The sequence below is a fragment of the Podarcis tiliguerta genome, assembly GCF_965153285.1.
Source record: "Podarcis tiliguerta genome assembly, chromosome: 17".
Classification (NCBI taxonomy): Eukaryota; Metazoa; Chordata; class Lepidosauria; order Squamata; family Lacertidae; genus Podarcis; species Podarcis tiliguerta.
Window position 1 is genome coordinate 17,593,166 of NC_139550.1, and position 14,064 is coordinate 17,607,229.

At 42.4% G+C, this 14,064-nt stretch overlaps 1 protein-coding gene across 23 annotated transcripts in view; it reads left to right on the top strand.

Moving 5' to 3' along the window:
• Positions 1–14,064, top strand: part of NFIB (nuclear factor I B) — a 300,457-nt gene that overhangs the window by 97,831 nt on the left and 188,562 nt on the right. For 7 of the 23 annotated variants that reach the window (XR_014506295.1, XM_083420050.1, XM_083420039.1 and 4 more), the window contains exon 1: positions 8,365–9,310. The exons of the other annotated variants lie outside the window; for them this stretch is intronic. Coding sequence is in view for 6 of the 7 variants with exons in the window: in XM_083420050.1 (XP_083276176.1) it covers positions 9,281–9,310 (30 nt within the window). In the remaining variant the exon portion in view is untranslated. Of the gene's footprint in view, positions 1–8,364; positions 9,311–14,064 lie in introns of those variants that run through there. 23 annotated transcript variants of the gene reach the window in all.

A 14,064-nucleotide genomic window follows, 5' to 3' on the forward strand; every position in this document is an offset into this window, starting at 1 on the left:
GAGACGGGACAGACAAGATCTCTCGGATCTCCCCCCCGCCCCGCCCCGCTTGCAGTGCAGTGCAGTAGCTTGCAGAGGAAAAGGCGCCAAAATACACAAGATTAACGCGAGCAATTCTTTGAAGTGATCCTGAGCAACTTTTAACTAGGAAGCCCAGGAATGAAAAAAAAGAAGCAACTACAATTAAAAACTTTTTTTAAAAAAATGCAGCAGTTTTAGAAAAATGTTATAGCTGGTTCTTTAGGTAGTTTCGGATCAATACATTAGGGTTTCCTTTGTTCTACTTGGTGAAAGTGAGAGTTGACTGAACCTGACCTTTTTTTGCAGCCAGGGCAGAAACTTTTTAAGTTGTGTAACGTAAGACGTTGTGGTTTTCAGTTTTATATTTGAGGTCTGATGTTTGCATTTTCTGGTCTGCGAAATAGAGGAAGCTCGGTTATTAAGAGACACCATCAAACCATATGTGGACAGAGGTCAAGCACACAGGCTGTGAGGGAGATATGTGTGCGCACACCACAGACATTTAAATAGCTGCGTACTCAGAAGTATGCATGAATTATGTGCACACATTTCTTTGACTAGGAAAACTTTTACTAAGCGAGGACATTAATTCACAGCTTGGTAGCCAGAGTGCAGTTTTGCTCAGCGGCATTTTTTAAATAAAATAAAAAGAGTAGCGCTGAAATGTAAATGCATAAAAATCTGATTTGCGTTTAGAAATCGTGGCAATTCCATTTATCCCCCCCCCCCCATTTGCAGTCATTTTCTAATTAAGGTTAAAATTAAAATCCTTTTTGCTGAACAGGTGAGCACATGTGTGCTTGCACATGTGAAAACACACCCATACCCAGAGAAACAGTTCGGCAAAGATTTCTAGCACAGTATTTAACTTGCTTTTTATTTTATTGTTCCAAGGAACACTGACTGTGTTACTGATTTAAAATGTACAGTATTGCTGTATTATGAATCTTCACGGTGTGAAACTACAATGCTTGTAAATGTTTTTAAATGCACTTAAGTTTAGTTGGAAGACTGATTCCTCACACAGGAATAGCTTTAGAACACAAATAAAGAGTTTTGAAGAAGATACAGATTTTTATTTTTTTTTTAAGTATCATGAGTGAATGGTAGTCTCATCCTAATGGTATATTGGGATAATAACAGTAGTATGTAAATAGGAACAAACTAAAATGCAATATATGTTTTAATGTATGGAGGGGAGGAAACACATCTTTAAGTAATAGAACTTGCTGAGATAATGTACGTATTCATATTGCACCTGGGTTTTACAGTGCTGTTATAAAGTAGAGCTTTGCCGCACAATGGACAGACTCCTATGTTATCAGTGATCCAGACATAGGGCTGTCCCTTTCTCTGCCCTCTTAGAAATATAATTGCCAAAGCACTTTGGAATGTGTGTGCAAAGTTTTGCAGCATCGTGCGTTAAGGCAGAAAGAATAAGAGCATTTGTTTCTGAGCCCAATAGAACGAAACACTGAATCGCCGTTTAATAGTAGCTGGGGTGTGGGGTGGAGAAAGCTAACCCGACCTTTCAGAGTTTCTAGTTTTTGATTAAGCATACAGTTGAGCTGGCTAACCTCGTATGTTGCACTGAAATCAGTGCTGCTTGCTCGGTGAGTTTCAACTGTACGTATGCTTGAAATCTAGGCAGACAGATTGGTATGCGACGTCTTTAATAACTGTGCATGTTTATACCGGCAGTAGCATAATTAACATTGTAATTTCTTAACTTAATGTTGTCCCCCAAGACAAATATAAATATATACATATGTCTGGGATGTTGGGAGCAGGGGTGAAGAGCAAGTCTAAGTAGCCCAGTATTCTCTGCTATCTAGACATATAATTAGAGACAAATAAGGTATGTGGCTATATTAAAAAGGTACTTTTTGTACTATGGAAAGCTCTCTGTGGCCTATTTTAACTTTTGTTTCCTTTTCTTATTCACAAATGTCTAATCTTTCCCATTGCAGGAAGTCTGGAGGTGTTCCACTGTAGTGCAGGCAATACAAGACTCTTAATTGGGTTCTCTCTCTCGCAGTATTCTGTGCTATCTTGGGCTCTGAGGACATACTTTCAAGTACTATTTAAGACAATGCTATATGTTTCATTCTCAAACGGACCAGCTAACTGACTGCTTATATCCCTCCACAGCAGTCAAAATTAAAACTTGTTATCAGAAACCATTATAGAATTGTGGACATGAGGGAAACAGTTGCAGGGTTTTCATGTGTTTTGAGCACCATCAAAAGATAAATATTCCGAAACGGATGTGCATAAGAAAAGGAAATGTACTGAGAGCTACACAATTGGTTTCTTTAAGTCATATGGTACATTTGTGTAGAATTAAAGGAGAACTTGTTCTACATTTTCTGGCAGTGTATTCCTCATATTTGTCTTGCCTTCCTGTGTTGAATTATGCATACTTAAGTGCAATTTGCTATGTTTTGCCTTCTGCAGAGGAGCTATCTCTCACAAAGCCTATTGCGTTAATTCAGCAAATGACACTCTACCATAAAATATCCTCCAGGAGCATGTTTGGGGTTGGCATGTGTGTGTTACCTGTTTATGCTTCTGTATATTCTTAAGTAATTACTGTACTTTGTATCCTCGGGAGAAACTTTCTAGAGCTGGTGAATGTTGCTAGCATGGGGTTATTATGCTTAGATTATTAAAGATGGGCATTCATTTTGATGAATCACAACAGAATTTCCCCTCCCTTCTGAAGGATGTCTTTATGGAATGGGCTTGGTTGCTCTTTGCTTTCAGTCTGGTTCCTGGAAAAGCCTGCAGTCGCACTGCTGTATGTTAAGCTCGTATTGCTGGTTTGTTGGTGTGTCAGTGAGTGAATCTGTATCTGTCGGGCACCTGAGGACAGACATACAGTCATACTGTAGTTTTCAGGAGGCTCCCCATCCCCGCACCAGACGTCACTGAGCTCATCTCTTACTTTATTTCCTCTTATGGGAAATGAAGATTGGTTATCTGTGTTTTCACAGCTTACTTTCACTATGAATATGTATGTGTATGTGTGTGTATGTATATGTATGTGTGTGTGTGTGCTCTAGATATATATATATATATATATATATATATATATATATATGGATCGCTTCCATAGGTGACTCTCCTCCCTTTTTTGTATTGTGATAAAGCCAGCAGCTGTGCACCTATCAGCTGTGCACCATAGCAATTAGCTTATTTAATTTACTTCTCTTGATGTGAACGAAAACATGCTATGGATGCTGTTCTTGCCACTGGTGGCATTTGGTTCTTGTGTATGTAGCATCTTTGGCGATTACGGACCAGAACACATGTTACTGTCACCACTGTGATACCTGTGGAAATGGCCTATCCCTAGGTTATAATAGTTTGAATGACTTAACCTATACAGCCTTCATGTTACAATGCTGTGCACCAAGTGTCCAGCAGGGATGAGTAGCTGGGCTATGATAGTTGAGTACAACACCTCAAGTGCTTCTAAACTGTGCAAGCAAACTTGGTGAAGTTGTCACAGAGTGACCAGTGCTACAATAACAACAGTATGGGTGCTCCAGGCCTTGGAATGGGATCAAACTAGCCAATGCAGTGTGATATACAATTGTAGATGGGACTGATCCAGTGCAAGTCTGGATATTTAATGTCAAAATGAAGTGAAACTTTCAATTTTGTTTCTATGTTGCGGTGTTTTCTGTTTGTTAGCGGTTTGAGATCTCCCTTCAAAATCAGTTTTGTACTGATTCACAATAGTTTTGGACAGTTTGGATAGGTATGATCACCATCTTCAAATATTTCAATGGCTGTCGCATGGAAGAGGGAACAAGCTTGTTTTCTTCTGCTCTAGAGGGTAGGACTTGAACCAATGGCTTCACGTTACAAGAAAGGAGATTCCGGTTAAACATACAGAAGAACTTTCTGACAATTAAGAGCTGTTCAACAGTGGAACTGACTCCCACAAGAGGAGGTGGATTCTCCTCCCTTAGAGGTTTTTGAGCAGAGGTTGGATGGTCATCTGTCATGGATGCTTTAGCTGAGATTCCTGCATTGCAGGGGGTTGGACAAGATAACTCTCATGGTCCCTTCCAACTCTATGATTCCATGTACTGTCAGGTTGCGTGTTTTTGGATTGTGCAATGTGCTGAACCTGGAAGTACCAGAACAGGTTACTTCCGGGTTTCAGTGCTTGTGCAGATGCGTTAAATTGAGCTTTGCGCATGCCCAGAAGACCAAATCGCGACCCGTGCAGACGAGGCACTGCAGGTTGTGAATGTGCTTCCTACATGGATCATGTGTGCAACCCGAGCATCCACTGTACCATGATGTTCACACTGAGAACGTAATTCTAAGATTGAAAACTACCTTGATCCACCACCCGCTTTCAGAGATGAAAGAAGACATTTAAAATGTATTCATTGTTATTACACAAAACTGATGGACTTGCTGCGAAAGTTCAGTTACATGGAAAAACAGAATTCGGTGCACATGGTGCATGTGAGGTGGTAATTATGAAACAATGGAACCATGTAAATGGAAGTACTCTGCCCAAGCCCCCGTTAGGTGATCAAAAAATTATGGGGCTGTGCTGCTGGCCCTTGCAGTCCTTGCATTCCTTTGACCCTGACATTCACATGTTAGGTGTGGACATCTGTACAGGTGAAGGCTATGCCTACATACATAGAGCTTCCCTGGAGCTGGAACCCTGACTGCACAGAGGTATTATGAAGACCTTCGCTTAGACCCTCTGTGTCTTAACACATGTGTCAGATGTGGGGCCTGTTCAGCCTTGAGGGTGAGGACATCTGCACAGCCCTACTTCCCCTAGATCGCACTGAGACTCCTAAATGTGAGTAATGTGTGAGCAAAGAGCACTTCAGACTACCCAAAAGTTATTCTCATTACAACAGTCTTTCCAACAACCCTGTAAGGAGCTAAGTCACCAGTATTATCTCTCCTGGACAGTAGCTTGTTCAAGGCCACCGAAAAGTTCATAGCTTGAAAGGAATGCTACAACCTGAGACTTCTGAGATCACACAAGTGCAGAATGATCATACGTGTTTACTTGGGTTCCCAATGGGCATCTGGTTGGCTACTATAAGAACAGGGTGATGGATTAGATGGGTCACTGGGCCGGACCAGGAGGGTTTCTTGTGCTCTTATGGAACATCAGTTCCAATGAAACCCATTGGTCTTAGTTTGGGTTCAGGCCTGACCATGGGACTCATTCAACCTTGGTTGCCCTAATGGATGACCGTTACAGAGAGGGTCGGGGGAGTGTAACCAATCTTCTGCTTCTTGATCTCTCTTCAGCTTTCCATACCATTGACCGTGGTACCCTCCCCAACCAGCTCTGGAGAATGGAAATAGGGAGCACTGTAATACAGAGTAGTTCCTTCTGATCCTACTTTGGGTCAGTTTCCAGAGAGTAGCATTGGGAGAATGCTTTTAAGTCCCCTGGTAGCTATGTTATGGGGTGCTGCAGGTCACTATTTTATCTCCAGTGCTATTAAACAGATATATAAAGATTTTGGCTGCTTTGTGTGTGTGTGTGTGTATACACAATCTGGGTCATTCACAGAATTGCCATGTCTATAGTTCAGTGGTTTTTGTGTGTGTGTTTTAGAAAGACTCTTGTTGTTCAAGAATCCCAACAGCTGAAAAAAGGTACGTTCAAGTATGTTGGTGAATTTGTCTTTTATGGCAGTTTAATGGAGGACACGCTGAATGTTTATTCACAAAGGAAACTTCAGGTCTTTAAACCAGAATTGTCACCCCCTCATCACCCTGTAGGCCTTAGAGCATTTTCGGATATTTTAAAAAAATTGTGTGTGATTCACCCCGAAATAACTTTATCACTTCTTATATTAGTGCAAAGCACTCTAAAGTGAAGTACTCTAAAGTGGTCACTTTACAGCACTCCTTAATAAGAGAGAAAAAAGTGTTATTTCTATGGGTTTACACCGATGGGAAGTGCACCTACAGTTGAGGTGGGCTGCCTTTGAAGGGTTAATCTGTTGGCCATAGCCATTTGCTTTGACATTACCTGCTTTGTACCAACCCCTCTCTCGTTTCCTCCCCCTCCCTCTGGCTTGTAAATTTATGGCAATTGCAGCTGCTCGACTTGGCAAGCTCCCCTCATTAAGAGACCCCTTTGAGAATGGGTTGTGTTTGAGTATTTCCCTAATGAGGACAGGACGGGGTTAAAAAGTGACCATTTCATGGTTGACTTGAACCTGCCTGCTTCTCTTGATGTGTCCTTGTGAAATGCCTGATGTGAATAAATCCCACTTTGCAAAAAGAAAAAAAGAAAAGGGAAAAAGGAAAAGTCACTGGTCCCTTCAGGACAGTTTACACAGCGGGGGAAGGGGCTGGAGGGAGAGGCCAAGGAGGAAAGTTTACCTGAGGCAGGAGGCAGGCAGGCGCTGGCCTGGTGGAAGAGTCTCGCTTTTGCCTGTTTTGGTTCATCAGGTCAAAGTCTGCAGAATTTGAGGCAGGGCAGGGTGAGCGTTGGGCGTTTAAGTAAAGGAGTGCCCCTTATACAGCTGCAATGTTCTGGTGCAATAAGTTGGCAAATAAATTCCCCAGTTGGCAACCTAAGAAGGCTGTCCTTTTGCAACCTTTATGTTGTCAACCCGCGAGGGGGGTTCCTTCGAGTCTGTTGCAGGAAAACAGCGAAGAGCCTTGCAGCACCTTAAATGCAAAAAATAATCTTATGGCACACAAGCTTTCATGGACTAGACTACACCATGCATGGGGCAGCTGTCCTCAGGAGTTTTTATATATATAGGGATACAGAATGAAAAGGGAGACGGGAGACGTTCCCAAAAGTATATTCCCGGATCTTCGCACCGTGTGAGAACCTGGTCGGCCTGCGTTGTTTTAATTCGCTTGCATTCCTTGAAGCGAAAAAAGGCTGCAACCCGCGCGCGCGCGAACTCTTTTCAGTTCCCTGGCACGAGCTGGCTGGCGAGATTGAAAGCAGACTAGTGTGTTGCTACCGCGGGCTTTTTTCCTTTCCTCCCCCCTCAGGAGGAACCCGCCACCCATTCCCTCCCTGAGCTGAGCTGAGGGGGGGGGGGAAGCCCGCCGGAGAGGGACGGGAAAGCAGCCTATCCGAGCAGCGCACACGCGTGTGAGCGCGGCGGCTCCTCTGCCGCCGGGCGGGGGATAGGGGCCACGTGGAAGGGGCTCCCCGGGAGGAGGGCGTCTCCTCTCCTCACTCCCTCCCAACTCCGTTCCGTCACAGGGTCTCTGCAAGAGCACGCCCAGCCCCATATTGCAACGGGGAGAGAGCGAGAGAGACCCCCTCCCCACTTTGCCCCCCCCCCAGCACTAGCTACACAATGCAGTGACCTTGGCTCCACATGCAAGGCGACAGGGTAGCGAGGTTTGCAGACGCTGCCCGTGCTGGGAATGCCTCTGCAAAGAAAGACCCCCCCGGCGCACATTTCCTCCCCCCCCACCCCTCTCCATTCTTGTTTGGCTAATTAGTGGCGAGCTGGCAAAGTTTCCGGCTTTGTAGCCCCCCGCACGCCTCCCCCGCAACTGCTAGATCGAATGTCCACAGAGCGGCGGACTATTTTGTTTAAGGGGGGGGGGGTTTGCTTTCCCTTGCACTTTCCCTTTTTTTTTTGTTCCCTCCTCCTCCTCCTCCTCCCCACTTTTTTTCTGTGCGGGAATTTTCCAGCGGGAGCTTTTCAGGAGCGAAGTTGGGCTGTTCCCTTCTTTTGGCGCTCTCGGGGAACTTGCGCTTTGCAAATAATCTCTCTCTTCCCCGCCGCCGTCCAACCCCCCCCCCCCACCTCTCCCCAGTGTGCGTCCTCCTCTCCCAAACCCAGACGCACCCCCCTCCTCTCTCCTTTCCCCCAGCACAGAGTTCCCCCTAACGGTTAACCATGGGGTGGGGGGGGGAAAGGGGAGGGCGAGAGCAGGAGAAAGTGCAAAAGCATGTTTGCGAAATGGGCAGCAGCCGAGCTCTCGTACAGTGCGAGATGATGATTAATAAAGAGGAAAAAGGCACGGCGAGGGGAGGGGGCTCAGAAAGGAATGTGTTTGCAGCGGCAGCAGCTGGGGGAGGAGGAGGGCGAGCGTCGATGGTGTAATGAAATAATAAACCGAAATCCTGAAGTCTGATGGGGGGGGGGGAGCAGAGCTTGAGCCTGGGGGGGACGGGACGGACCCGAAGAAGTGCACTCGGTGCAATGCAAACCCCCCCCCCAAAACACGCACATGGACACCCCCTTCCCTCCCCTTCTTGAACGTCCAGGTCTTGCAGAAAGGAGATCATAAAGGAGGGAGGGGGAAGGGGAAGGAGGGAGGAGGAGGAGGACGGGAAGAAGAAGAAGAAGGGGGGGGGGGAGAAAGAAAGAGATTGATCGTTTTGAATTTTCAAGAGATCATTTTTATTACAGTGGGCGTTTGGAAAGCAGGCTCTGAACATTATCCACAGAGAAAGGGGGTGGAGGGGAGGGAGGGGAGAAAGAGAGAGAGAGAGGCACAGGCTGCTGCTGCTGCTGCGAGAGAAGCCCGGCGGTTGCGCGCTGCTGCTGCTGCTGCGAAGTGTTTTGCAGCCTTGGGGGGACGCGCGCGCGCATACTCCCGGGCTGGCGCTCGAGCGCACAGGGCTCTCTCTTCCTTTGCAAACTTTCGCCTTGCCATCACCGCGCGCGCCAGGATTTCTTTCCTGCTCCGCTCCGCCGCCGCCGCCGCAGCAACCTTGAACTTTGGCAACGGGGTTTGACAGTACCGTTGTGTATCAACCCCCGCGCCGCGACAGCTTCTCCAAGAGCGATTGCAGATCCGGGAAAGAAAGAAGTGGGGGGTGGTAGTATTAGTAAGTGGTGGTGGTGCAAAAGGCAGCGCGAGCGAGGGAAGGGAAAAGTCTCGCCAACCCCCTCCTCCTCCTTAACTCCTGCTGCATTCCATCTATCCAGCCGCCCCCCACCATCCGGTTTCTGTCCCCCCCCCCCCCGCAGCCCCAATCCACCAGCAGCAACTGCAGCAGCAGCAGCACCAAGACGGAGTCTCCGAGAACAAGAGGGTTAAAAAGTGTAGATTGGATTTCACCCCGGGAAATCCAGCGCTCGGAGTGAACTTGAATCTCTTTGGCTATTTAAGGAGGACTGGGGTTTGTCGGGAACTCGCGGCGCTCCGCGGTCGCTCCTTCTGATTCCGATTTCGCCCGATGACTGTAACATGAACAGATGAGACCGTTGCGCTTTTGATACTTTTTCTCTCCGCAGAAGTGCATTCTCAGAGCGAAGTCATGATGTATTCTCCCATCTGTCTCACTCAGGTAGATATTTGTCGCCTTTTCTTACCAATCCAAAAAGAAAACAAAAACACCACGAAACTTGCGCTCGGCAAGCGGGTGGGTTTGTAAGAGTTGCAAACTGTTCGAGCCACTCGGACTTTATTTTTTTGGGGGGGAGAACCTCAACTGTATTGCATGTGTTTTGTTAAGTTGTGTAAATCTTAACTCTTCGAGGTGTGTGCGGGAAGGACGCGGGGCGGAAGAAGGAATGCAACATTTTATTTTATTTAAATGCCGGTGATGTTGCTAAATATTGTTAAATTGTTTCTGGAGGAAATAAATCCCAGTGGTTATATATTAGAAATGTATATAATGAAAATGTAGGTATGAATCGTATTGATCTAGACCAGAAAATACTATTGCTGCTACCATCGTTTCAGCTCTTCTGTTTAGGTATCTGAGTGACAAAAGGCGAAAGTGTTCCATTATTTTTAATTAAGCATTGACAGTAGAAACATAATATGATCCCATGCTGAATTTTATCATATACTGTATAGCCTTTCCAGTAATGTGAGGTTCGTTTGAAAAGAAAAGAAAAGAAAAGGTCTCTGAGCAGTAGAAGTTCTCATTTGGCTATCCAGTACATTTTTCCTGCTTTACTTCGGTTTTTGTAACTTTATAAAGTCGACGTCCAAGGTCAAAAACAAAATTAAACTTTTGCTGTCACTTTTGGCCTGCAGGCTTGCGTATTCTTTTGGACGTTAGAAAGAGTTATTTTATGTACTGCATATAAATTCTAGTACTTGGACAAAGCATTGGACAAAGAATGTTACAAAAAGATTTAACTGCAAATAGCTTTGATGCAAAGAAGGTATTTATAGTTTTAACATATGGTGAGTCTTTTGTGATGATTGGCAGGATAAAAGCTTCAGAATAAATAAATAAAAGAAACGGATTGCAGATTCTGATCCAATATAAATTGCAGCATAGCGCCATGTGAGATGTTAAGGGTCTATAGCGTGTAACATTAGTAACATTTATCGTTAAGTGGTCAGGGTATATTTCAGGTAACATGTGAATCTCTAGGTCAGTTCTAAACAGTTCTAGTTAAAATCTAAGCAGGGTGCAATTTGAATGGTTTAATCTGCAATTATATGACTAATAGGTGTGGAAAGAACGAAGGCTCTGAGTTGTTTAATATTTCTGTGGCATACATTGCGATATAGTTAAATAATTAAGATTTCATTTGACAATTAGAAGCCATTGTGGTTCCAAAGGACTGAGGCATTCACAGCATTGTGAATGAAGATTTAAACAATGATAAGGCTTATTCAGTGATTGGATACAGTCATGTAGCTTTTTGGCTGACACGTTTTTTATTGTTTATATTTTGTTTGGCATCAAAGTGTGATTAACTTGGGGATCTTTTCGGCAAGTGAACATAAACTTCATTGGTGCAAAACAGGTGGGAAAAGGTGTTGCAAGATATTTGAAACATGTCAAAAAAGAAGAAGTAAATATCCCAGTATATAGGTATCTTGTAATAGATTTAGACATACAGCATTACCATATTTTTTTCATTCACTAGGTACTCTGCTGCGTACAAAATTTTATACTTCCACCTCCATATTGGGAACATTTGCATAGAAATAAGTTTGGCTAGTTTAAGTGGAATTTGCTTACAAATACATGAACGCTGCCTTGATTTCATTATCTGCTACTCTGTGCTGATACAAGATATGTATCATAATTTACCTTCAAAGTTGAAACTTTAAAAGGCACCTCCAGTTGTTATGTATATGTTATGGTCTGTTGTTATTTCCTGCCTATTTGCCTCCTTTCCTGTGTGTGTTTTTTTTTAATACAATATTTTCACAAATGCTCTCGAGTGAGTTCTATCAGTTGTTTGCCATATGCATGGTTAAATATCACTTTTGGTTTATGCAAGATAAGTAGTTTGTTCAGGTTCAGTTTGTATACAACCCACTGCTCCAAACAGCTTCATGACAAACCTAGCAATACATCATTTTAATACTTCTTGAGTGGTTTTTAGACGTACCTCCAAGTTTTGAAATGAAGTTTTGTACGTCCAGCGTTTTTCTAAGTCCTATTTGCTCTGTCAATTTGCATGTCACTAATTTCTGAATACTGAATGTCATATTGCTGTGCTGTATATACATTTGTGGGAGAGAAAAAAAATCTAGCAAAATTAAACCCTAAAGCTGCCGTTCTCCCCACACTTGCACAGCGATTGAAGTTTGTTGTGGTTGTAGTCCTGACAGTGCTTTATAAAATATCTGTGCACAGAAATCTTAGGAGACATTGGAGTAAAAAGAATTCAGTACGCCTGACTTTTCCTCTTTTTCTTTGAAGTGGAAATGTTACTGTATTTTAAGATTGTGATCCGAAGCACACTAACTTGGGATCACACTCAGCTACACTCAGTAGGACAGAACAGTAAGTGAGATGTCAGCTGGAATTTCGTACCTATGAGATCTATATTTGTTATGCAGAATGGAGGATTAGTAATCGAATACTTCCCTCCTCAGTTTTGTACAATTAATAAAAGCTTTTCTTTTCTGAGGTCTGTGGCATAGATGTTAGATCCTTTTTAACGCTCAGATTCTAAGAAACTTTTTAATAGTTTGGCTGCAGAAGTAGTCCAGCAAACCTAAAGGTTTCGCTATAATTGATTTCTCCCCTACATTGCTTTTGATTCAGTTTAGAACAGGAAAGTCAGTTAAAGCAGCTTGCATACCTTTAAACATATTGTTATGGAGTCATCTTTTTCTCTCTCTGTGTGTGGGGAATAGTCTCCTACATCTACTAGAAAATGAATCGATGGGAAGGACAGAAGGTGTTATGTGAAAATACTTTTCCATGTTCCTATTCTGGAGAGGAAACTTGACCATTTTATACTACAGTTGCAGAATAGATATAAACCAATTTAAATAAACAATTTTTGTACAAATTGTCCATGCATACAAATTGTCATACAATGCGTACAATGAACAAATTGCCAATGCACGTTAGAACATTTGAAAAGCTTTTTCTAACTGTAGCTTGGTTGCAAAATGCTATTATGATTGCTGATTATTCATGTTAATTCTTGCCACATGCAATTGCAACATGCATCTTTATTTTCAGTGTTTTGTCTGTCAGTACTCTCTGCAAAATATCATCTTTTATAAATGACCCTTTAAACAGTTTTGAGGAGAATGTCTGTGATATCAGGTCTCAGCTAGAATAAACTTTGAGTTGTTTATTTTCAAGCATTTTTTAAAAATATCCCAGGTGTATATTGAAGATTATAGAGTTATTCTATGCTACAGCAAAATGGCAGGGTTTGGTATTAGGGTTTAATTTTTATTTTATTTTAAAAAATATGTTCCATGTTTAAATAACATCTGTTCTTATTTCCACTTTCATCGCAGTAGATATGTTTCCTCATAGCTTTGTATCCATTATGCTTCTGATTTTAGCAGGTCCTTACATAGCTGAAATATGCAAAATTTAGGTGTATTATCTGGACTGAATTAGTAAGTTCCATTGAATTTGATGGGGTTTACTTAAACATGCTTAGAAATGGTGCTTTATGGCAGTATTTGGCGCATGCCTAAAAGTAATGCTGAAGTCCGAGGCTTCACAATTTTCTTGGTAAGATCCACAATACTGTACTTGGACTATATCACTGACAGAATAGGGCCCTTCTTTGGCATCAGTGTTATGCTGTCTTAAATCTATTTTGCACAGTAATTTTAAAACTACCAGATACCACCACTTCACTCATTTCTTGCAAATCGGCCTGCTTTGCCACTTTCCTTCTAAATGCATTATTAAAGTCCAGAGTTCTGGAATAGCTGTTTTGCATGGTCAATTCTTTTCTGAAGGAAAGAAATAAACTGTAGTAGTTAACAAAAACAAAAAAATAGCATTGAGATAAGGAAGTCTTATCATGGGCTGTGGTTGCTCTGAACTGTGCTGCCTTCCCACACAAAGAGCAGATTGTGGTTTAACTCTTTCCATGGTGTAGCCCTCAAAGTGACAGAAATCTTCAAAACACTACTGATCACTTTACTTAATGATTCTTTTGCCACTTTGCTTCACTTTATATTGTAATGATTTTGAGTTTCATACTATCCATTCTATTTTAGTTCATTTCCCTCTCCATAGAAGGGGAAGGTTTATGTTTAAAAAACCAAACCTGCAGTAATTCTGAAGACCTCTGTTTTCTTTACTTCTAAAAATGCAAGGCTTAGTATACAGAACATTAGGTAACAAAAATACAAGCATAGCTTTATTTGTTCAGTACTAGCTCCTTGGGTTGAAAACCAGCAGCTTGCACAATCTATGCAGTAATTATAAAAGCAATAAAATATACTCAATCTTTTAATCTAATGTGCACCTCCATCCTAAATATATATTGTATATAAAATAGTTCATTTAGATCAGTTTGACCTGCTTTCAAATTTAACACGTGTAACTATCAGTGTGTATTAACATTTTGCCCGCCTGAAAAATACAGTTTGAATTTCTAAGGGAACAATTGTAGCATCTGCATTATATTCCTTGTAACATGACTTCGACGTTTAGTTTGAAAGTACATGGAGTGATTTTTTTAAAATTAAAAAAACCCACACAGTTAAAAACAGTCTAAGAAGAAAAAAATAACTTTAGAACCACTCAGAAATGCATATACCAAAGGTTGGGAAGCAACAATAGTGCTCTTATGGTTTTCTTTCAAAACCATACATTAACTTGCCATGTGTGTTTAGGCTGTTTTGGTTACAAAATAA